At 40.7% G+C, this 22,480-nt stretch overlaps 1 protein-coding gene across 8 annotated transcripts in view; it reads left to right on the top strand.

Annotated features, from left to right (window-relative positions):
• LOC141769828 (rho guanine nucleotide exchange factor 28-like) overlaps positions 1-22,480 on the top strand; it is a 186,254-nt gene that overhangs the window by 139,188 nt on the left and 24,586 nt on the right. For 5 of the 8 annotated variants that reach the window (XM_074639265.1, XM_074639263.1, XM_074639264.1 and 2 more), the window contains exons 2-10: positions 1,717-1,760; positions 5,640-5,781; positions 7,132-7,241; positions 7,941-8,127; positions 10,913-11,096; positions 12,387-12,588; positions 12,828-12,903; positions 14,992-15,032; positions 16,495-16,567. In XM_074639265.1, the coding sequence (XP_074495366.1) occupies positions 1,728-1,760; positions 5,640-5,781; positions 7,132-7,241; positions 7,941-8,127; positions 10,913-11,096; positions 12,387-12,588; positions 12,828-12,903; positions 14,992-15,032; positions 16,495-16,567 (1,048 nt within the window). In that variant the 5' untranslated portion in view covers positions 1,717-1,727. Of the gene's footprint in view, positions 1-1,716; positions 1,761-5,639; positions 5,782-7,131; positions 7,242-7,940; positions 8,128-10,912; positions 11,097-12,386; positions 12,589-12,827; positions 12,904-14,991; positions 15,033-16,494; positions 16,568-19,451; positions 19,952-22,480 lie in introns of those variants that run through there. The other 3 variants (XM_074639266.1, XM_074639268.1, XM_074639269.1) reach the window with 3 other exon arrangements.

The raw sequence follows: 22,480 nt of genomic DNA, 5'->3' as shown, positions 1-22,480 counted from the left end.
AGCTAAACTGTCGTGTTTGTGGTATTAAATAGGCTGATAAATATGCAATATAGTGACATTGATATACCAACTATGTGTCATAAAGCTAGCTTACAGTAAGGCAAGGCAGCTTTATTTGTAGAGCACATTTCAGCAACAGGGCAATTCAAAGTGCTTTACATAAACATTCAAAAACATTGCAACAAAGTGCAAAAGAACATTAAGACATAATTAAAACAGTTATAAAAACATTAAAGATTAGAAAATAAAAACTAGCTAAAAATAAAAGCAAGGATAGAAGCTAAAATAGAATATAACACACAAGAGTTAAAGCTATAGTGCAGTATATAAGATCATTATCTGATTTAATAATAAAGGCAGCAGCAAACAGGAAAGTTTGAAGCTTTGATTTAAAAGAACTCAGAGTTGGAGTTGGTCCTGCAGGTTTCTGGGAGCTTGTTCCAGATATTTGGTGCATAAAAACTGAACGCTGCTTCTTCTGCATGTTTAGTTCTGACTCTGGGGACTCTAAGCAGACCTGATCCAGATGACCTGAGAGGTCTGGATGGTTCATAACATAGCAGAAGACCAGAAATGTATTTTGGCCCTAAACCATTTAGTGCTTTGTAAACCAGCAGGAGTATTTTGAAATCAATTCTCTGAGAGACAGGGAACCAGTGTAGAGACCTCAGAACTGGACTGATATGATCCTCTTTCTTGGTCTTAGTGAGGACTCTAGTCTTGGTCTTAGTGAGGACTCTAGCAGCAGCGTTCTGAATCAGCTGCAGCTGTCTGATCCATTATTTAGGAAGACCAGTAAAGACGCCGTTACAGTAGTCAAGTCAGCTGAAGATAAATGCATGGACTAGTTTTTCCAAATCCTGCTGAGACATCAGTCCCCTAATTCTTGCTATATTGTTCAGGTAATAGTAGGCTGTCTTTGTAATTGACTTAATATGGCTGTTAAAGCTCAGGTCAGAGTCCATGACTACACCAAGATCTCTGGCTTGGTTCGAGCTTTTTAACATTACAGATTGTAGCTGAGCACTAACCTTTAATCTTTCCTTTTTGGCTCCAAAAATTACGACCTCAGTAACGGTTAAGCTACACTTTTAAAAACTCCTCTTTGGTTTGTTCATGCTTTGCCTTTTTGCTCACTGTATTATTTGTTTTATTATGAATATATAAATGTAAATAATATATTGTGACTGTACTGGAAGCAATTTCTGTTGTGTCCAGTTTAAGAAGTGGCCACTGATGGAGAACAGATCTGAACCCTGCAGCACTGAAACTCAATCGATTTCCTACTTTAGCTCTCACACACACACACACACACACACACACACACACACACACACACACACACACACACACACACACACACACACACACACACACACACACACACACACACACACACACACACACACACACACATTTATACATACAGGAATAGGCTCCACACACACACTGCCTGCTAATCAGATTAGGTGTTCTGGTACTGTCTCTACACACCAAGGTAGAAAACATCATCATTAAAATCATTAACATACTTTGAGATGAAAAGATGATGATCCTGTCTCATCTGCTGACTCTGCTTGGCACACATGGTGGGGGTTTTATAATCTCTTCAGGATCAGGGGAGCCGGCAAGAATAACCAAAAAGAAGTAAGGAGGAGTCACTTGAGTGTGAGGTTTTTGTCTCTCAAATGTCTGTTTTGTTAACGTTGCCTGCAGTTGCTGCGCAGATGGAGCTGAGCAGGAGGAAAGTGCCTCTGTATGTGAGTATATGTGCTCCAGTTTGCAGTCAAGTTTGTCTCCAATTAATCTCAAGAGTTGGGTTGTCCCTCTGGAAAATCTCTGCAAATTGAGTTAGGAATGCAGCGAGAGATCAGCAGCCTCATTTAGGCTATAAAAACTGAAAGTCTGTGGCCGAGTTGTTGTGCTCTGCTCATGACTAAACCATTATGTTTAATGAAAATGCATCAAATGTTGTATCTGATACAACTGTTTTCTGTTCATGCATCACCACACAATACATGTAATTTAATCAAGTTCACTAAAGTCACTAGTTTTTTTAAAATGAGATTTGCAACCAGGGTCGACGAGGGCGCCGTGATGACAGGAGACTGATGTGTTGGACTTTGATCAAACAGGGACTTTAATGGCCTTTGAATGAAACATCTTGATTATTTGAGCACTGAATCATAGTTTCATAGGAAAAGAAAGTGACCTTATCCATCAGCACAACAGTGACAATCTGTGTGTATAACTAGCAAATCAGTAACTCTGTGATTCATTCACACTGGTGATGTTTTTTATTTGCATTTTACTCACTCAGAGTTGGAAAGGAACTTGTGTTTGCTATCAGTTTGATTTGTGATGTCTCGGCTCGTGGTGAACCTTTGAATGGGTGTGTTGTCTGTGAGGTTAAACTGGAGTGAAATAGGGCAGTTAAATATTTTTTTTTCAGTTTGGGATCTTAACAACGAACGCAAACATTAATGAGAGCTAATTCTCTGGAGATCAAAGGGGAACATTGCTCACACTGTATTCAGTCAATTCAATCCTTTCTAATCTGACATCAATGCTGTTTTCCTTTTACCCAAGGTTACTTTAAGGTTACCAAACGTTTAATGTGGATGCCCATGTAATGAAACACCTCAGATGCTGTGCTTGCTTTCTATAGAGCCCCACAAATAAATGAATGAATGGATTTATGCAACAACTCAATTTTAAAAGCAGAAAGTAGTAAAACTGAAGAAAGTTGATCAATGTTTTCATAAGACTAGTCTATAGCCAGGCTTGGAGCATCGGCGTACTAATCGGCTTACTAAGATGCTTACAATGACAACGCTAACATTCTTAGTAGGGCTGCAGCTAACGATTATTTTAATTATAGATTTATTTGTTGAGTATTTTCTTGATTAATCGGATAGTTGTTTGGTCTATTAAATGTCAGGAAATGGGGAAAAATGTCGATCAGTGTTTCCCAAAGCCCAAGATTGCGTCCTCAACTGTCTTGTTTTGTCCACAACTCAAAGATATTCAGTTTACTGTCATAGAGGAGTAAAGAAATCGGAACATATTCACATTTAAGAAACTGGAATCAGAGAATTATGACTTTTTTTTCTTTAAAAAAATTACTCAAACCAATTCATCAATTATCAAATTAGTGGGCGATTAATTTAATAGTTGACAACTAATCGTTTAATCATTGCAGCTCTAATTCTTAGCCTGTTAAAATTTAATAACTGGCCCTAAACATAAAGTACAACTGAATTTAATGGGAATTAGTTTGCAGGTATTTTTGGAAAAAAACCCAAAGTTTATTCATTTGTGTTCAACATCTGGTCAATCACACAGATGTGAGGGGTCTTAATGAGGGCAACTGATGCTCTCTCTGTCAAAGAATAGACGACTAGGGATAAAGAAATGGATAAATGAACCTGAAGGTGGGATTAGGTGAGACAGAGAGACGTGGAGACTCACAGTGCCTCCGTCTGAGACAGTGAGAGAAGTAAAGAGAAAATCCTCTCAGCTTTATATCATGAATTTGAAATGAATGAAATTAGGTCAGCTGTTGAGGTGTCTCTCTCTCTGATGGAAAAAGAGAGAGAGACAACTTGAAATAAAAACCCATCCTCACTCTGTTACACCATCCAACACTAATCTGACATGTTCATTGCATTTCAATTTAAGCCTTATGATTTACATTTTTTTGGTGTACCTTCTTTCCTTCAACCTGTCTCCTCGACTCCTGGCTCTGATGTGTTTCCCAGAATAACCCACACAGTGTGTCTTATGGCTGCATTGCTGTCTGGTCTATTGAGGCCACTGTAGGTGGACAAATTGCTGTCTTCTACAATAGATTTCTTCTTCTGCAACTGGTGGATGTTTTTTTGGAAAGTGGCAGCTCTAGAAAGCAGGCTGGTGGCCCTGAGAGTTGTTTTTTATTCTGAGGGAAACTATGGCAGATGTTTAGTCTTGATATTTAAATTGCAAGAGATCTTCCTTCAAACTCAGGTACAGTTGCATTAGATGTCTAAACACCAGTTGATGCACAGTAAAAAGTTCACAACTAAACAACAGCATGGGCCCAGAAATGTTTAATTCTGCATCCAATCAATATATGTTTTATATTAACAGTGGGCTAAATGACTCTGTGTAGTGTGAAAGGGGTCACTCATTGTGACAAACTCACAGATAATTATTACCCAACACTGAGTTTCTCCTCAGCTCTACGAAGCTTTTAAGCCTCTGCCAGCTAATTGTTTTGGTTTTATGGCCCACAGCTTGGGTTGAGTCTAGAGCTGCAACGATTAATCGATTAGTTGTCAACTATTAAATTAATCACCAAGTATTTTGATAATCGGTTTGAGTCATTTTTTTTAAGAAAAGAAGTCAAAATACTCTGATTCCAGCTTCTTAAATGTGAATATTTTCTGGTTTCTTTACTCCTCTATGACAGTAAACTGCATATCTTTGAGTTGTGGACCAAACAAGACATTTGCGGACGTCATCTTGGTCTTCTTATTAATATTATCGACTACAGGTGTGGTATGTCACATGTGCTTGTGTACGCATGACAGGCATTTAAGATGGCGACTCTACACTTATCAGAGGAAGAACCTGGTGCTTGAAAGCTATAAAGCAATAAAAATCCTTCTAATGGGAGATAATTGGTGTGCAGATTTATCAGTATTTACAATGGGTGTTTTTGTTGTATTCAAAATGTTGTTATTAAGCTATTTTGCCACATTGTATTTTGTTAAACTAATCACACAAATATGCCTATGTGCTAATTACATTTTCCCCAAGTTCTGTAGTTTTGATAGCTCAGTAGATCTCCGTATACTATTTTATTGTTTTGCATGATATATGGCTGGGTGTCGAACCTCAATACTTGTTTGTTAACCCAGAGCGGGAAAATGTCAATACCAAAAGCAGAGATTGAATGTCTGGCTAGATACGGTAGCCTTTTTACTTATTCTTTGTTTCAATAGTTCCAGACTAAAATCAAAATTTTACACCTTTTTATCTAAGTTCTAGTATGTTTTCCTATTTTTCTAAAAAACAAAACATAAAAAAAACAACTATAAAGTATTTAAAAAAATTATTATTTTGGTACTGGTATCAAAACGTAGGTGCTGTGGTTCATGCATCAAAACACTTCAGATGGTCCCCAGCCCAGCCCTACATAAATCAATGACCTAGAATTTGAACAGCTCAAACGATGCCTCTTAAGTGAGGATGTAGAGTCTAGTGAGGCTGTCACATAACATGCTGTCACACCCACATCTGACCTGCACAACGTTCTTTAAAGGCTACTAATGAGCCTACGTATCAGTGTGACTGTTCTGCCCTATTTCACTTTCTCCGGCCTCAGATCAGAAGTCTAAAGTGTTCTGGCCTGTTGGGATCAGGGCAGGTCTTTGCAGTAGACACTAAGACATTCCTGTTTTTATTGAGGGTGAATGTTTTATTGTACTCTCGAGAGGCATGCCGTCTGGGGATTTGTTGTACTTTACAGAAATATAGAACACTGCATTAGAATTGAGTCTGAAATGAGCCTGTATCTTTAGGAATAGAGATATGATTTGCTCTCTAGCATCTTCTTTATTTTCCCTCTCAACCTCTCTCACCTTTCTTCATCTCAGGGCCAGGCCAAGGTGTTTGCGCTGCTGGAGGGTTTAGACTCGGTGCCTGAGGATGCGGAGGTCTACGTTGTTTTGGAAGGATCCACACTGGTCCATGTCACCAGGGCTCAGAGTGATGTCATGCTCTGCTTTATAGTGCCTGGTATGTTCATGTGTATGATGCATACTGTATTGCTGTGCTATTGTATTTACTCTGGGGTAATTTGCTCTGCTGTACATCAAAAAGAGAGAATTTATTTAGAAAACCATGTTCACCGTACATCCTGACAATCCCAGGTTTTCCACTCCGGTCTGTGATATACTCAGGAACAGTATATCACTATTTGAATCTTCCCACACACACACACACACACACACACACACACTTGTACATACACAGTCTGTGACTTGAGGTCTGGAAAGGCACAGAATCTTATCAGCTTCCTCCCAGGAGGGAAACAGCTCCATAAACAATACGTCAACATTACTGAGCGTCTGTGTAGGTTGACACAGACAACAGGCAGTCCTGCAGACTTGAGCACTCTCTATAATAGCTCAACTATTAAAAGCAGGTCTCCTTCTCCATCAAACAAAGAACAAAATGTCTTTATCAGCATACAAAATGAAAATCTGAGAACATTTTTAACCACATTCAGTCATTTTCTAAGGCACTTGGAAATATATATGAGACATATTTTAAGGTGATTTTCTATTTTCAGTGTGTTACCTTCAAACTGTGTATAATTTTAATTATTTGTATTCATTTATCACAGACTGAGAGTATTTATTGATAGATTTCTTTGCACTTACATGTCCATTAATATCAACTTATTATATTACAGTGACTTGTAACCTGTTTGAGGTAATCAATCATTTTGTCTGCAGTATTTTTGATGCATGAGAAGGCGAGGGTCTCATACTCTATATCAGTAATTCACCAAATCAATTTGCAGAATTTCTTCCATAGTTTAAGATTTATATCTGCAGTACACCTTTGAGCCGCATGAGGGAGCCTGAATGTTCGTATTGTTCTGATAATTGTAGCCTACTTATATCATTGAATCTAATATGAAAGGCTAGCGTACATTCTGTTTGTTTTACTGATGAGAGGAAAAAAACGATAGCCAGTTAACTCCGTCATAAATGCATTTATTTGGTCTCATTTATATTATTTAAGTATTAAACATGTGTAGATGTTTTCTATACCGCATGCATAAAATTAAGTTGTGATTTATCAAACATAAATCTCTTCAAAATAGCTGGTTCACCTATTCAAGGTGATATAACGTGAAGCGGAAAGGGCAGTAAGTTACGCACAAATTTGCTCTTCTCAGGATTTAAAGATAAGGCCTGTTGTGAATTGGGTCGTGATGGTTTGGCATTTTTTAAAAAGTGGGTACCCAGAAAAAAAGTTTGGGAAACATTGCTTTATATAACAGCTCTTGTTCATATAGAGAGATATGAATATGCCCTGAATAAAGTTTCCCTTTTACTGTGTTGTGTCCCTCTTCAGGACATAACCTGGCTGAGGTGGTCTCTGTCCAGGCCTACCTGTCCTCTGAAACCACACCCCTCACCTGGGTGGGCGGAGCTTCACTGGAGTACGTCCAAGACGATGCTCAGGTAGGGAGAATACACAAATATGATCCTATACATTGCACACAAGTTTGTGCATCCCTGTGGTAAAAAAATACACATATTCTTGTACACAGATTTTTCATGATTTGCAAAAAAGATATTGTAATATTTAGTTGGAAAAAAATTATTTGCTAAAAGAAAGAAATGATTTCACTGTTACGTTATTACTGTAAAGTAAATCAATCACCTCAAGTCATACAATTTAAGGGCTGCAACTAACGGTTATTTTCATTGTTGATTGTTTTCTCGATTAATTGATTAGTTGTTTGGTCTATAAAATGTTAGAAAATGGTGAAAAATGTCGATCAGTGTTTCGCAAAGCCCAAGATGACGTCCTCAAATGTCTTGTTTTGTCCACAACTCAAAGATATTCAGTTTACTGTCATATAGAAGAGTAAAGAAACCAGAAAATATTCACATTTAAGAAACTGGAATCAGATATTTTGACTTTTTTTTCTTAAAAAATCGATTATCAAAATAGTTGCCGATTAATTTAATAGTTGATAACTAATCAACTGATCGTTTAATCGTTGCAGCTCTACACAATTCTCCAAATGTTGTTTTTCATTGAAAACAAGAAGAATCATCTCACCTCAGTTGCATAGCGGTAGTCTTGATATTACTGTCTTTTTGCACACCAGTTATCTCAGATTGTAATCTTATTCATAACTGCTTTATTCTCAGGACCTGGCAGAGCACCTGGTCATCCACGGACATTGCCTGAGCTCCACAGATCACAGGGAGTTGAGCAGCCTCTTCAACCTGGGCCAGGAGAGCTCTCGCTGGGCTATGGATCGCCGCGTGGCCCTGGCCATGGCCAACCTGGATATCCCCCAAAGCTGGAATGTACTGGGGAGCCACAGCGGAGACGGTGAGAGCGGGATTATTTTATCATGCTGAACAGATATGTTGATCAAAAGCACATCGTATTTGTTTTTTTATTATACAACAATGTGTGTAAAGGAGGTTTTAATTGGAAGAAATCACTTTAAAGGCAGATGCAGTTTTGTCCAAAAGCGGATTTACTACATTTTATTATTTACATGTCAGTTCATGAACAAAAAATTCTTGAGAGTCAGTTAGTGAGCCGAGTTAACCTCTCTCTGGAAACTCAGAGCCAGTGCCACCCAAGGAAGGTGAACTCCTCAACTCCCCCTCCTCCCCACCTTCTCCTCCACCATCATTCCCATTTTCCATCTTCACTGGGCTGAAATCGGAAGTGAACATGGTCACATGTGTGCTTCTGTTGAATTCATCAAAGCCAATTAAGCAGTATGTAATGTGGTTAATAGAGCCTTTCCTTCTGGAAGTAGCCCGAGGCAGAGCTCAATAAATCTGAGGGCATGTGTGTGTGTGTGTGTGTGTACTAGATGCCACCATCTGTTTCTATGATTCGAGTGTTTGTGTAGGGCCACCTACATAAACAACAAACTAGATTTAGCATTAACATAGTTAAGGCAGTCTGTTTCATCGCAGCGTCTCCCTCTAAATGTCGGCAGTTAATTTGATAACACTGCGTATGACATCACTGCCGATGCTGCATGCGACTGAATTATCAATCCTTTCCTTTGTTACTTACCGTTTGTTTCAAGCACATTCTGCATTTTTAAGGGGACTGGAAAAACCTCATTCTGTCACAAAACTTCATTGGAGCTTGGAATCATTATGTTCTCTCTGAACTGAGTGCAGCCATGAAAAATTTAGTATTAAAATGTTTAATACAGCTGGCAAAAGTGTTATCTTGTGAAATATGTCTTTATAGCTCAACGAGGCCTGCAGCACCCTGACGCAGAATATTATTGAACAGAATTAAAGTGGAGCCTTTTAAATCTGGGTTTAGTTTCACCAGCTCCTCTCTGTTTGTTTACTATAAAATAACCTCAATGTGAATATAAAACAAAATTAATTTCTTTTAAAAGTAAATTAACATATTTCTTGCACCAGTTTTGACGCATAGATGGAAAAGGGTGAAAAGGGCTTTTATTACCGGTCATCCTTATGTCAACACTTTCTGCTGTGCCCACCATAATACAAAGGCAAACATAAATATAATCTTTAAGGAAGTCAAATAAAACTGCTTTCAGTTCAGTTTATATTTGAAAGATCCCATGTCGACCCCGATGTGTGAAATTGCATCATTTTATGACAGCGCAACACTTTGCAGCGAAAGAGCCCCCTGCAGCAAATAGCAATTGTGGTGTTGATTGTGTTTCATATTTGAGGTTATAGTTTGTGTTGTCGCTAAGTAACCAAGCCATTAAATGTCCTTCAGTCAGTGTTTACCGTATACCCAGTGTTTCTCTTTGCTAGTGCATTTTTATCTGAGATTTTTGACTCTTTTCCTCTTGCCGCATTTTTGCAGTGTTGTTGACTGATGTGCAATCAATTCAGACAGCTTCTTTGTCTGGTAGTTGCCTTGAAAACTTAGTTATGAAAATGGTGACTGTCACACACCGCTTATTGTTATTCAAGGTAATGTGACTCACTTCTGCAGTTGTGAGTCGGGGGCAGCTGTGGCTCAGAGGGTAAAGCAGGTTGTCCACCAATCAGAAGGTCGGTGGTTCGATCCCCGACTGCTCCAGGTCACATGTTGATGTGTCCTTGAGCAAGACACTTAACCCCAAATTGCTCCCGAAGGCATAGCCATCGATGTGTGAATGAGTATTTAGATTAGATCCTGATGGGCAAAGTTGGCACCTTAGCAGCCTCTGCCATCAGTGTGTGAATGGGTGAATGGGTGAATGCTGACATGTGGTGTAAAGTGCTTTGAGTGGTCGGAAGAATAGAAAAGCGCTATATAAGTCCATCCAGCCTTTATAATTGTGACTTATTGTATTTTGGTGTTCAAACACATTGGAAATGGCTACAGTGTGTTTTTCTTCTCCCTAATGTGCTAAACAAACTGAACCAAAACCAAAGCCGTGACCCAAAAAACACATTACAAACTGAACCGTTGAACTGTTGTACCACTAGTAGACACCCTCTTTCATTAAAAGACACTTAGAAAATATAAGATTCACTAAATTTGTGTAGACTACAGAGCTTGTATTGTGCAGCATTGTAAGCTGTTTCTATTATTATGTCCATCCAGTGGGAACTACTAACAAAAATGTGCTGACTTCCTGTCTTTTTTCCCCTTTAGAATAATAATAATACTTTAATCTTAGAGGAATGTTCAGAGATTAAAATACATTAAGATTAAGGTGGATTTATGCTGCATTTTTTTTAAAATGCAACAGTACATTTCCAAGCTTACCAGCTGCTTGACTGTAATTGATTTGATGCAGGCCAGTTACCTGGATACTGATCTTGTTTGACTGTGTTTGAGTGGCGGGAACAGAAATAAGAAGCCGTCACCACTTTGTTGAAAAGCTTTTATTGCCTTAAAGTGGGTTAGTGGAGCAGAGAGATCCAGTGCTGTGAGGGGAAGAAATCAATCATTGACATTTAGGTTAATTATCATGAGGAGTGGTTATCAAGACCAGATTCTTGACGTGTTAGTTTCCTCCTATTTATGTCACATTTCACCACAGGCTTATTTGTTCTCGTCTTACTGTTAATCTCTTTCATTCAGCAGCTCTCTTAGATCCCTCTGCAGACTTTTATCTCTGCAGTTAAATTTTTTAATGTGATTACATTTCTCCCCTCATCTCCAGAGCACAGTCTCAGGGAGTCTCCCCTCCACCTGGCAGTGCGATGGGGTCTGTATCGGCTGGCAGAGCTGCTGCTTTGTCAGCCGGGGGGTCTGATGGCTGTCAGCCTGCCAAACGAAGAGGGAGTCACTCCGCTGCAGCTGGCACAGGCGACAGGCCACACCGATCTCCTGGAGCTGCTCACACAGTAAGATCATAAGCTCTAACACGGAGCGACGTTGACAAATGAATCACTGTTTTGCTGTAACATTATGCGTTCAGTGCAGAGCTTTCCCACACACAGTAAGGGAAAAACTTACCCCATCCATCCATCCATCCATTAGTTATACCTGCTTATCCTTTTTAGAGGGTTGCAGGGGCCTGGAGCTAATCCTAGCTGACACTGGGTGAGAGGCACGGCACACCTTGGACAGGTCGCCAGTCAATCACAGGGCTGACGCATAGAGCACAAGCAAACTCCAGTCTACACATTGCATTCTTTAGATCTCTCAAATACTGTAAATATACCAGTTGAAGTACATTTTATGAACACATAAAACACTAAACACCTGTTAGTACTACCTGTCAAACTCAGGAATGTTTTGTGCCCAATCAGTCAGGCTCAATCTGGATCCATAAATCTTGAGCACAGCTTTATAGGCCTGTTTACGTGGCCTGAGAAACTAGAAGACCATCATCTGCACTGAGTGACAGTGCTTTTAGAGATTTGTTTATATGTTCTAATGCACTGGTTCCCAACGTGGCCCCTTTAGGGGGGCGCCAAAGATCACACAGGGTGTGCCGGGATTTGTCTTCTCTGAGGTTGTCAAAATTAGATTTGCACATGTATAACTAAAATCATAATAACACACTTACTGGATCATTTATACAAAAGTCTGTTTATAAAACTATTTTGAAAGATATATTTCTTTGCTACTCAGTTGGCAAAGAAAAACATTAAACATTCTGTTTAAACCCGTAATTTCTGCACAGTTGGCGATAAAGATAAGGCTGATATTATTAGTATTATACTATTTGTAGAATTAGATTCCAGTGTTGGCTGTGTAGGATTGTTTCAGACTCATGTGATCCAAACATTTCCAATAACTCCAGAGCGTTGTAAAGTCCAAAAGTCAACAGTTATTGAAGAAAAGATAGATGTAATCATTTTTAAAGATTCACAACATGTTTTTATCTAATGAAATATTCTGCTTCAATCCATATTTGTTGGCGTTTAGCCTTTCAAAAACAAAATTTTTTACCGCGGTCAAAATCCTATTTGCTCTCCCGCTTTCCACACACAAAGTGTGGCACGCACCTGTATTAACAGGGCGGTCCAGTAGCAATCTCACAACACCATCAATTTAATTTATTTAACCACAATAACAAAAAAATATTTAGTTTCTAACACTATCACAGTAAAGTTGTTCTCTCAGAGTATCAACCCTAATGTTTTTTTGTGATTTGTGATTAAACTCACCCACCTGTTGTGCTGCAGCCCACCCAACCCTCTGGCTACGCCTCCAGCAGGTCTGTCCCAGGTGTGGGCAGACCGGTCCCGCTTGCTGAGGTTCTGTCATGACACGGGGAACCTGACTCTGACCGTCCGACAAAACCTGAGGTGGAGCTCAGAGGAGAGCCGGCACGCTGACATCCTGCTCCTCAGAGAACGGCTCAGAGATGAGGACTTCCTCAGAGAGGTGAGTCTGAGTTATCAGTGTTGACTGGTGCTGTAGGTAAACACAGGATTAAAACAGACCACGTTCAATAAAGATTAGATATGCAAATAAACCTGTAATTTATGTAGTCAATTGCACATTTACATAAACTATTCTGCAACTAATGGACCTGAAAGTATCATAAAAATAAAGCATGGCATCAAAATCAGTAGTTAAGTTTACAGCATCTTCTCACTTAAACATCACGTTTCCTCCCACAGATCAAAGCTCTAAGGAGGGAACGCGTGGAGACCATCTTAGGGAAGGAAGAGCTGGTGGATGATCCTACAGAGAACGGTATCATACTCTTCCTAATCTATCTGCTTTGTGTAATTTGAGAGGCCGGGTTAAACCAAACCATCCATTCTTAACTCTCTTTTACATATGTTGCAATGGTCTGCCATTTTTTTTATCCTAGTGGTTTGAGGCTAGATGCTGTGGCTTGAATCGAATCAGGCTAAAACACTGGTTGACATTGACTTCCCTCCTGTGGGGATTTGAGGTATTGCAAGTCAGTGAAAGAACATGAAGGTAGAAGATGAAAGTAAAAAGTTCTTGTGGAGGAATCAGGCTGCTGCAAAAACACATCAAAGAGACTTCTAGTATCTTGATGGTTATATGATCATAAGCAACCAAATATGTCTAATCTTTAATTTGAAATAAATGACTCACTGTTATTTATACAGTGTGCAAAATAGCAGAGCAAGCAAACCATATGTTTATAAGTAGTTAGTTAAATCGTTGATTCATCAATTAGTTGATTGACAGGAATTAAATGAACAACAATTCCGATAACTGATTAACACTAATTGCTGAAGTGATTTATCAAACAAAAATGCCAAATATTTGCTTTTTATTGCTTCTCAAATGTATGTTTTCTTCTTTTCTCTGCTTTGGATCATTGCACATTTAATGTATTTTGGTTTTGAACTGTTATTTGGACACAACGAGCTATTTAGAGACGTCACCTTTGACTCAATTTGTTTTTTTGATATTTTACAGACGATCGCTTAAAGGAACAGTGTGTAACATTTCGGGGGATCTATTAGGAGTATAATATTCATAACTATGTTTTCATTAGTGTATAATCACCTGAAACTAAGAATCATGTTTTTGTTAGCTTAGAATGAGCCCTCATATCTGCATAGGGAGCGGGTTCTCTTCAGGAGTCCGTCATGTTACTCCACCATGTTTCTACAGTAGCCCAGAACGGACAAACAAACACTGGCTCAAGAGAAAGCCTTTCACGTTTTTACGTTACCTGAAGGCCACCGTAGTTCTCCGACATGCTTGTGAAACTGCGGTAACGTGAGCCGCAAAGTGCTAAACCGTGGTACCGCCAGCCGCCGTCTGATTTTCGTTGCTCTTAAAGTAGTGTTATGATGGTTAGGATGGCCTCTGAGCGAGACGAACGGTGGCTCACGTTACCGCAGTCTTGGAAAGGGAGGGGTGAGCGAAGGGGTATTCAGTTGGTTGCAATCTGCAACCACACCACTAGATGCCGCCAAATCCTACGCACTGTACCTTCAATCTAAAAATGATTTTAAAAAATAACCATCAACTGATAATGGATGATGAAATTGATCATACATTACAGCCCTATCTATAAGCACTCTGTGTGATCATGTTTTTATTTCTATTTATGTGTCAGCACATTTTCATGGGTATATATATATATGGGTGTATTTTTTGAGACAAGCAATAAAAACGTAAATAAAAAATCAAGTTAGTTACAGAACGAAATTTGGAAGGTCACAGTCTCTTTTACAAGGTTGTTTCCCTATAGCCTCTCTGGCTCTCTCCCTCTCGCTGTGGAGCAACATCAGAGCCAGCTGGCATCACTCTATCAGACTTGAGTGAATGCGTTTTACGGCATCACACTGAGGCACAGAAAGACCTCTGTCAGATTAAGGTTGTTGTTTAGTCTTTTCCTATACTTTACATCCTCCCCTTTCTCAGCCTTTGCCGTTTGATTCTCCTCCTCTCGTGTATTTTTTGTCTCTGACTTTCTCTCCCACCCCATATATCCTTTATGGGTCGCTGCCACTTCCCTCTCCCACATTTATATGCCTTTATATTTTTACGTGACCCCAGGCTTCGTATCAAACCACCCAAACACTAATTTCTGCGCGTCGCTGCTTTGTTTCTGGTAAGAAATCACACACCGTGTCCTTTGATCTGGGATGCACATGGTAGTTAAAGGAAAAGAAAGGAGATCAAGGCCACACAGTAAAGATCTCCCCAGGTTATGTAAAAAAAATAAAATAAGAAAATAAGACTTTACATGGTTCATACATCATTAAAACATCGGAGCTTACTTGAGCCTCTTTTGAAGTTTAATGGCTGCTGTATGTCGGTGTCTGAGTATGTTGTTTTTTCTTTCAGCTCTGTATTCTGATATTAATGGAGTCGCTGTAGAAGAAAATGTGAGTATTTGATATACATACACATACAGAGAGCTATGGACCAGAATATGTTTTACTCACACTGTAAATCTAACATGTCTTCTTTCAGACTAGTGGAAAGAAAACATCCAAAATACACATTTAGGGGTTTATTTTACTACTTTGTCTCTTTGCGTCTGTAGATTTCTCCTAAATTCACCAAAAGTTAGCATTAGATAATGCCTCATTTGCATATTTAAACATAACATTTCAGAAAACTTCTAATACAAAAAACAATTGTCTTAATGTAAGTAATCAACTGGGGAAGTTTCATGGTGATATCTATTAGTTAGAAAAATTACCCTATTCACCTGTAGCTACGCAAAACGTATGTCATTTTACAATCCATATCTTTAAAAGCTGTTTTCTCAAAATGAAGTTTTTCTCAGACTTTGAGCCAAAAATCTCCACTTCAGTATCACGTACATCCACCCTACTTTCCAGTTTCTACTTTCCTTTCATTCCTATCTATATTCTGAAGGTTTTTACAGAGGGGTTTATTCATAAATCATTCATAGCCTGATTTATATAACATTTTATTCCTAAAAACATAGAGAAAATTGTTTTTTTATGGCTGTTGACAGTATTTTATGATTTACGGAGTGATAAAAAGAGATGTCCAACATTCCTTCAGTGAAAACCTTTGATATGTCAACAAAATGAAACAAGAGTTTTGAACCTGGCTTTATCCAATGATCATATTTCTGTTCTGGAAATGTATGCAAATTAGCTCAAAGTTCACAAGATAATGCCTCATTTGCATATTTAAACATATAATTTCAGATAACTTGTAATACAAAAAATAATTGTCTTAATGTAAGTAATTAACTGGAGAAGTTTCATGGTGATATCTATTAGTTAATTTGTTTACCCTATTCACCTGGGGTGTCTCCCCAGCTTTATCTGATGAGATGAGTCAAATATGAACATAAATTATCTATCCTTCCAAAACGTTCCTGACTAAGTTTGTGCCTTTAACTATTTTGTAACAACAGGTGCTGCTTTGAAAAAAATCCTGGGTATCTAATGTCACATTTTAAAACTCTCAAAGCTCCATTCAATCCCCATGAACATCTGCATCAGCCAGTGGCACCGACTGCCCCTCAATGCTCCACATTGTTTCACTCTTATTGTCAAGGTGTTGGAGTTGGCACCTTGCGCACGCCACTGAATAGCCGACTTTGTGAGCGGTCAAGTGTGCATTTCATGTTTCGAGAGGTGTGGCGTGTGCACATGATTCTGGTCATCCAATAGGACCTGTTTTATGTGATACAGATGGTTACCTAATTGATCTTTCTCTGTCACACACCTATGCACCCGCCAGACACTTGTGTTTTTGTACTTAGTCGGACTCTAGCTTTTGTGGTGTGGTTGTAGCCCTGATGAGAAAGTCTCACTGTGGAAATGTGCGTGCTATTTGGTGAAAGCGTCTCTGTTTCTCCAGGACTACGAGGAGCCGCTGATGTTTTGCCTGAATGAAGAGGACGAGGAGGACGATCCATCACGGTTTGACTCTGGTAAAAGATTTTTATTTTTAAATAAAACTTCCCTGAGAGCAAGGTTACTTTCTCAGAAGCCTGTTTTTAGATATGGTTTTAATTTTAGAGCTTGCGGTGCTTCAGCTGCGGATCATGTTTTGTGCAGACTGAGACGGATTACTGTTGTTTTAGGTGGCGTTATATTCATAGGACGCTATCCAAGTAGCTTCTAATCATTAAGTGAACTGCAGGAAACGTTTCCTTTCCTGAACAGAACTTGGAACTCAACACTAATCCTCGACTATGGCTGTCTACCATCCCCACGGACTAGACGATCACATTTCAGCCCCCCGCCCCCTCTCTCTCTCTCTGGAGTTTTTGGAGTCGTGTCACTCTGTGTTTACAGTGATCGTAGCACCGAGAAGGAATCTTGTTAATACGACATGTAGAGAACCATCCTGAGTCATCCTATTCCTGCCAGCAGTGACAGGGAGGACAGAAATGAATCCTAACTATGTGGCCCAAGGTGGCTTCACTCTGATCTGCCACTGTACGGGAAGGGAAGGATTTGAGAGTGGGAACATCCTGCGGGTTAATAATTGGCGTGTATTGCTGCAGAGCAGACTGATGCCTCAGTGTAAGAATGCTGCGGTTACAAGCTGAGGCTTCGGGCTTTATAACACTTGGCGCTGGACATCTGCAATCTGAACTTCCTGTGGCTGCTGGTGTTGTTTTCCATGCTATATGGTTTAGCCATTTTGTACGCTGTGTGCGTGTTTGTTGGCTGGTTGAGGATTTTCACATTTTCTGGTCTTTGAAGACCGCTTGCCTGTGACCTCGATTGGTCCCTTCAAACGCTTTTTTGTGGTTCAGACGAATAACGCTGGTCACTTGAATCCTGTTTTCTCCTCAGTTTCCCCTCAAAAAAAAAGAAAAAAACAGCTCAGACCGAATATGACTCAGGTTTTATGCATGTAATTCTTCCCGGATTACAATGCTTATTTGACCCTTGAGGAATTTCAATTCCTCATTAGACATTCCTAAGCTGTCGGGCGTAACGAGTGTCCGGCAGGTTTTTATTTTTTTTAACAAAGAAGTGAAGCATATGGTGCAATTCCCGTCTGTTTTTATCGTTGAGCTAATGCGTCATCCGATAGACAGACACAGCTTCTGTAGCCAGAGCTTCAGCAAGGGATGAGGAATTTAGAGCGTAGCTGTCATGTTCCCCCTGTCTTCTTGATGTCAGCCCTCTCCAGTTCAAATTACTGTAACTTCATTGGCATGGCTGTAATTAAATACAGTATTGACGCAGCAGGTTGCTCAGGGTTTACAATGTTAGTGTAATAGTTCAAAACATTTAAGAGTAAAAGACACTCTTGTCTTCCAATCTTCCTCCTCCCTCCACTTCCCCCCCACCTCTGCCCTCTTAATGCCCCCTGAAATTCAAACATCCCACCCAAAACACACACTAACCCCCAAATACCTACATACACACACAAACAGACAGCCTCATGCACCCATAACCCCCGAGTCCCATCCTCCCAGGTCAGCATTTTATCGTGAGTTTAGTGAACAAACAGCAAACTACACTTCATCCCGAGGAGCTCTGCTCTCCACGGCTGAAGAAAGGAAGGAGGTCGATGTGTGTGTGTGTGTGTTGTCAGTGCTTGTGTGCACTTATGTGTTTGAGAGGGAGAATGCAGCGGGGAAGAGTGCTCTGAAGGGGGCAAGGGGTATGGGGAAGTGAAAAAAAGGGGGTGTTTGTGGCTGAATGGGGGTTGCCGGGGCTTTGCTGAATGCAGTTTTCCAGCAGCTTGTTGAGATCCCCAGGGAGAGGAGAGTGAGAATGGTGTGTGTGTGTGTGTGTGTGTGTAATCGGGGGAAAAGAGAGAGAGACAGAGAGAGAGAGAGCAAGAGAAAGGGATTTATGATATGGATAGTTTGGCTGGGAGACAACAGACGATGAGTGCATCGCCAGGAACGCTAACAAGAGTCTCCGACCCCGGCTGAGGGATCTAATTGGAGAACGGAAAAAAGGATTAAACCTCACACAGACCCCACAAAGGCTGCATTAATGTTCACTAGTACAGTGCCAACACCCCTCCCCATACACACACACACACCCTCACACACACAAACTACTTTCTATAGTGTACCTCTGTTTCTCTCCTCTGCATATATTCTGCCTGCAAAACCCCCTTTTCTCTCTTTTTTATCACATTCCTTCATTTATGTGCATTTATAAACCCATGTTTGGCGCCTCTCCACAGCGCCTTTTGTCTGATTTGTCTCTTAAACCCCCTTCACCAACCCTTTCTGTCACTTTTTACCACCTCTAGCCAAACTTACTTTTATCCTCGCTGCTGCAAATGGAGCACTGTACTCCTGCAAGTTGGCAAGAGGAGGAAAAGGGGGAGAGAGAGAGAGAAAAAAAAAAAAAAAAAAGCCAGCAGCAGCTCTCACTGCTGTCTCCATGGTGAGGCTGCTGACCTGGCAGACTGCTCCCCCCTCACGCTCCGAACCCCTTTTCCCCCTCAGTTTGGCTTTGACATGCTAAAATATAGAGAAAGAGACGGGGAGAATGGAGTGATCGAGAAGGACTCTCTTCAGACGTGGCATCAGGCATATTTGGGGCTTGTACCTCGGAGAGTGTGCAGCTCTGCAGCCTGGCAGAGTATCTCTGGGGCAATCATGAACTCACAGGGTTAATGATTTCTCCCATGTCTGAGAGTAGACTCACCTCCACTAAGCTGTCTGCCCTCATGTTTGTCTTCGCTGTAGGTTCTGAAGTCACTCCTATGTTTGACTTTGTGTCTCTCTGTTTCTCTCCCTCCTTCAGTCACTCTTTCCGGCAGTCAATATACTCCTCCCCCCCTGCTCCTGTCAGCATGTGTTGATCTCTCTCCCTCTCCCCCCTGAGCTCTGTGCTTGGTAGATGAGTGACTGAGTGGGACAGAGAAACACTTTGGCTCACATTTGCAGTCAGAAAGACAGGAAAAAAGTGGTAGAAAGAGAGGAAAAAGTTGAGAAAAAGGAGCAGAGGGAGAAGACAGAGTTCGGTCCCGGCTCTGTAGGACAGTTGGTGCAGAGTTGTCGAGGGGGAAGGGGAGGATTTTTAGGGGGAGGGGTGGCTGGGGGAGACAGAGGGGAACATGCTGGCTCACTCCTGAAGTGTCAGAGTGTCTACAGTGAGGCTCTGGAAAAAGGAGAGTGAACACTGCAGCTAGTCCGGAGTCTGTTCAGCCACTGGGAAATGGATGTAAACTGAGTTGCTGTTCATTTATTTATCAAACACCTTTGAGCTGTTTGGATGAAGATTCTCTTGAAGATAACAAATCATGGATTCTGACTCGGACTCTCCTTTCAACTACTCCTGGCCCTCTTTCCCTAAGATGAGGATGCGCAAGAAGACGGGCAAAAAAGGTAACACTGTGTGATACTGACATTTACAGATGTGGACTCTATTAAATTTGTAGAAGCAATGTTTTTCCTGTCACACTGACTGTTGTTTTTTGGTTGTATGAGTTGCCATTCAAGTTGACAGGGTCACTTTTAATCTCACAGATTGTCAAATATCGTTGGAATAGAGTTAAAGAGTGAACAAAGTGTTACTGACATTAGATGCATGTGGTTTTAATATTAGAAAGAAAGCAGCTCACTTGTATCAGTTTCCCTTTTTTTCTCAGTTGCAGCTCTCTTAAAGCTACATCATGTTACAGATGACAAATGGAAGACTTTACCACAAACTGCCCCCCTGGCACTGTTCGCTGTGGAACAATACAGTTAAAATTAGACTGTTCCCATTACACACACGCTCTTATTCACAGGCCTCCTCTGCAGTCAATCAGAGTGAGATAACTGCATGTTTGCTGGTGATGTAACCTGATATGTGACAGTATGTTGGGGAATGTCAGATGTCCACTCGAAGCTGATTGAGTGGCTCGGGGCTTTCGACATCCTCCAGTCCACACTGTTGTGTGCATGAATGAACCCCGCTGAGGAGTCGTGGCCTCATGTGACTGCTTCAAGGGAGGCCCAATGCTTAATATGTGCCTTCATATACCTTTGCTAAGGCACCTGCACTTGATAATCATTATCAGTGTTGTGTCATTGGAGCGAAAGTTTGCCACGTTTATCGTCAATTTATGAGAAACTGAACCAAAATCAAGTGAATCCTCGTGCTTACACTTGGCACGCAAGTTTGTTGCTTCATCTTTTGTCGTGGGAGAGCTGAAGTGAATGCTTAAAATAGTGCAAAATTAAACCAGGATGGTTAAACAGTTCATTGCATGTGTGCGAGTGACTGTGTGTGTTTGGGAAGAGAAGGAGAGAGAGAGACACAGGAAGATCAGGTTACTGCCATTTCTGTGTCATGGCTCAACTCCAGTGGTCTTTTCCTCATCTTTCACCATAAACCTCTGCAAGATTATCCATGATATTGCTTCTTAATCGTGATTGACATCTGCACAGTTTATACATCTGTGCTATTCAGCTGAAGAGTAGAAATAGCAGCACTATATAAACTTTTTTATAAATCCGGCTATATATTCTCCAAGTGGATTTAGAAAGTCAGAATCCGAAGTAAAGCAGCTCTGGTGTAACAATGCACCTGCACAGTGAAATGTGATTTCAGGTGTGCGGAGCCACAAGTTTATTTCTTCACTGTGAGGGCTGATCGCTGTTCTACTCTGAGTTTACCTCGGCCTGGATCTCTCGGGCAGAGTGACGCACTGAAATGTAAACACAACGGGGAACGCACAATGTGATGCTTGGACTGGAATGTTTGACCGCAGGTGTCATAACTCAGAGCGGGTTTGTGGATTTTGGTGGACAATTGTTTTTAAAGATTTAAAACGGCCCTCCATCTAATAATTATCTCTCCTCTCTTATAAGGTAATAACACTCTTTGTTTTGATTCTTTTACACTCTGCTTGTTATTTCACTCTGCTTCTAATTTCTCCCAGCTCTCTCCAAAGTGACAGTTGTTTAGTGCGGTGCTTAAAAAGGGACTTACATCATAAATGAAGGGAGGGCAAAGACAAATAGCTCCTTCACACTCATAATAAACAAGCCTAGGTGTTTACGCAATTAACAATTATGATTTCATCTTGAACATTTTGTTTTCAGCACACCAGCGGCCTCCAAAGAGAGTAAACCTTGAGAAAGAGCCCTTGTGACGGCCCTGCCTCCCCCCTCTCCATCCTGCCTTCCTCGATCTCTCTATCCCAGGGGTGTGCATGGGTTGAAGGGTCACTCTCTGTGTTTAACTGCCCTGGTCTGGAAACCTGGCACTGACTGCTGTCTTTGTCTGGGTCCCTGTAAAGCTCGAGCTCTCTCTTTTTCTCTCTGCTGCTGCTGCTGCTCCGGGCGCTGCTACTGTATACGGTTGGCTCTCTCTCTGGGACATGCTCTGAATATCACATCACTCCAAATCCTATAGAAATAGCCCCACGCACTGCTCTGCGTTCCTTAAAACCCTCTCTGAAATGGCAACCTGCGGACAGCAATCTGCGACTCAGCGATAAAGACAGCTTCTCCAGCAGAAAGATTGATTTTGTGTGGCTCTAACTTGTTAGAAATATGAACTCCCTGGTCCTCTGTTATTCCCCCAGTTAACTAATGTTAAACACAGATCGCAGCGCCTGACAGTAATGTTCACCGAGGCGGTGTTTATGGGTCAGAGGTGTGTGAATGATCGGGTCCGTGGCAGCCAGCTGTGGCTTTGGACTTGGCCAAGAACCTTAACTGTTAGTCCTGTCTGTCAAGTTCCTTAAGTGGGCTCATATGAAACGGTGTCTGCTTTCAAACAACGGTTTGACCCACATCCAGAATCTGACCCCATCTCTGGATTTGATGTTGGAGTAAAACTAATCCTACGGTACATAATAGAGGGTCTAACGTGACTTTGTGCAGGTATTATGTATCTGGATTAAGGTTCATATAATGTTTTCA

The sequence above is a fragment of the Sebastes fasciatus genome, chromosome 6 (assembly GCF_043250625.1).
Source record: "Sebastes fasciatus isolate fSebFas1 chromosome 6, fSebFas1.pri, whole genome shotgun sequence".
In the NCBI taxonomy this organism is placed as follows: domain Eukaryota; kingdom Metazoa; phylum Chordata; class Actinopteri; order Perciformes; family Sebastidae; genus Sebastes; species Sebastes fasciatus.
This window is presented reverse-complemented; position numbering and strand designations above follow the sequence as displayed.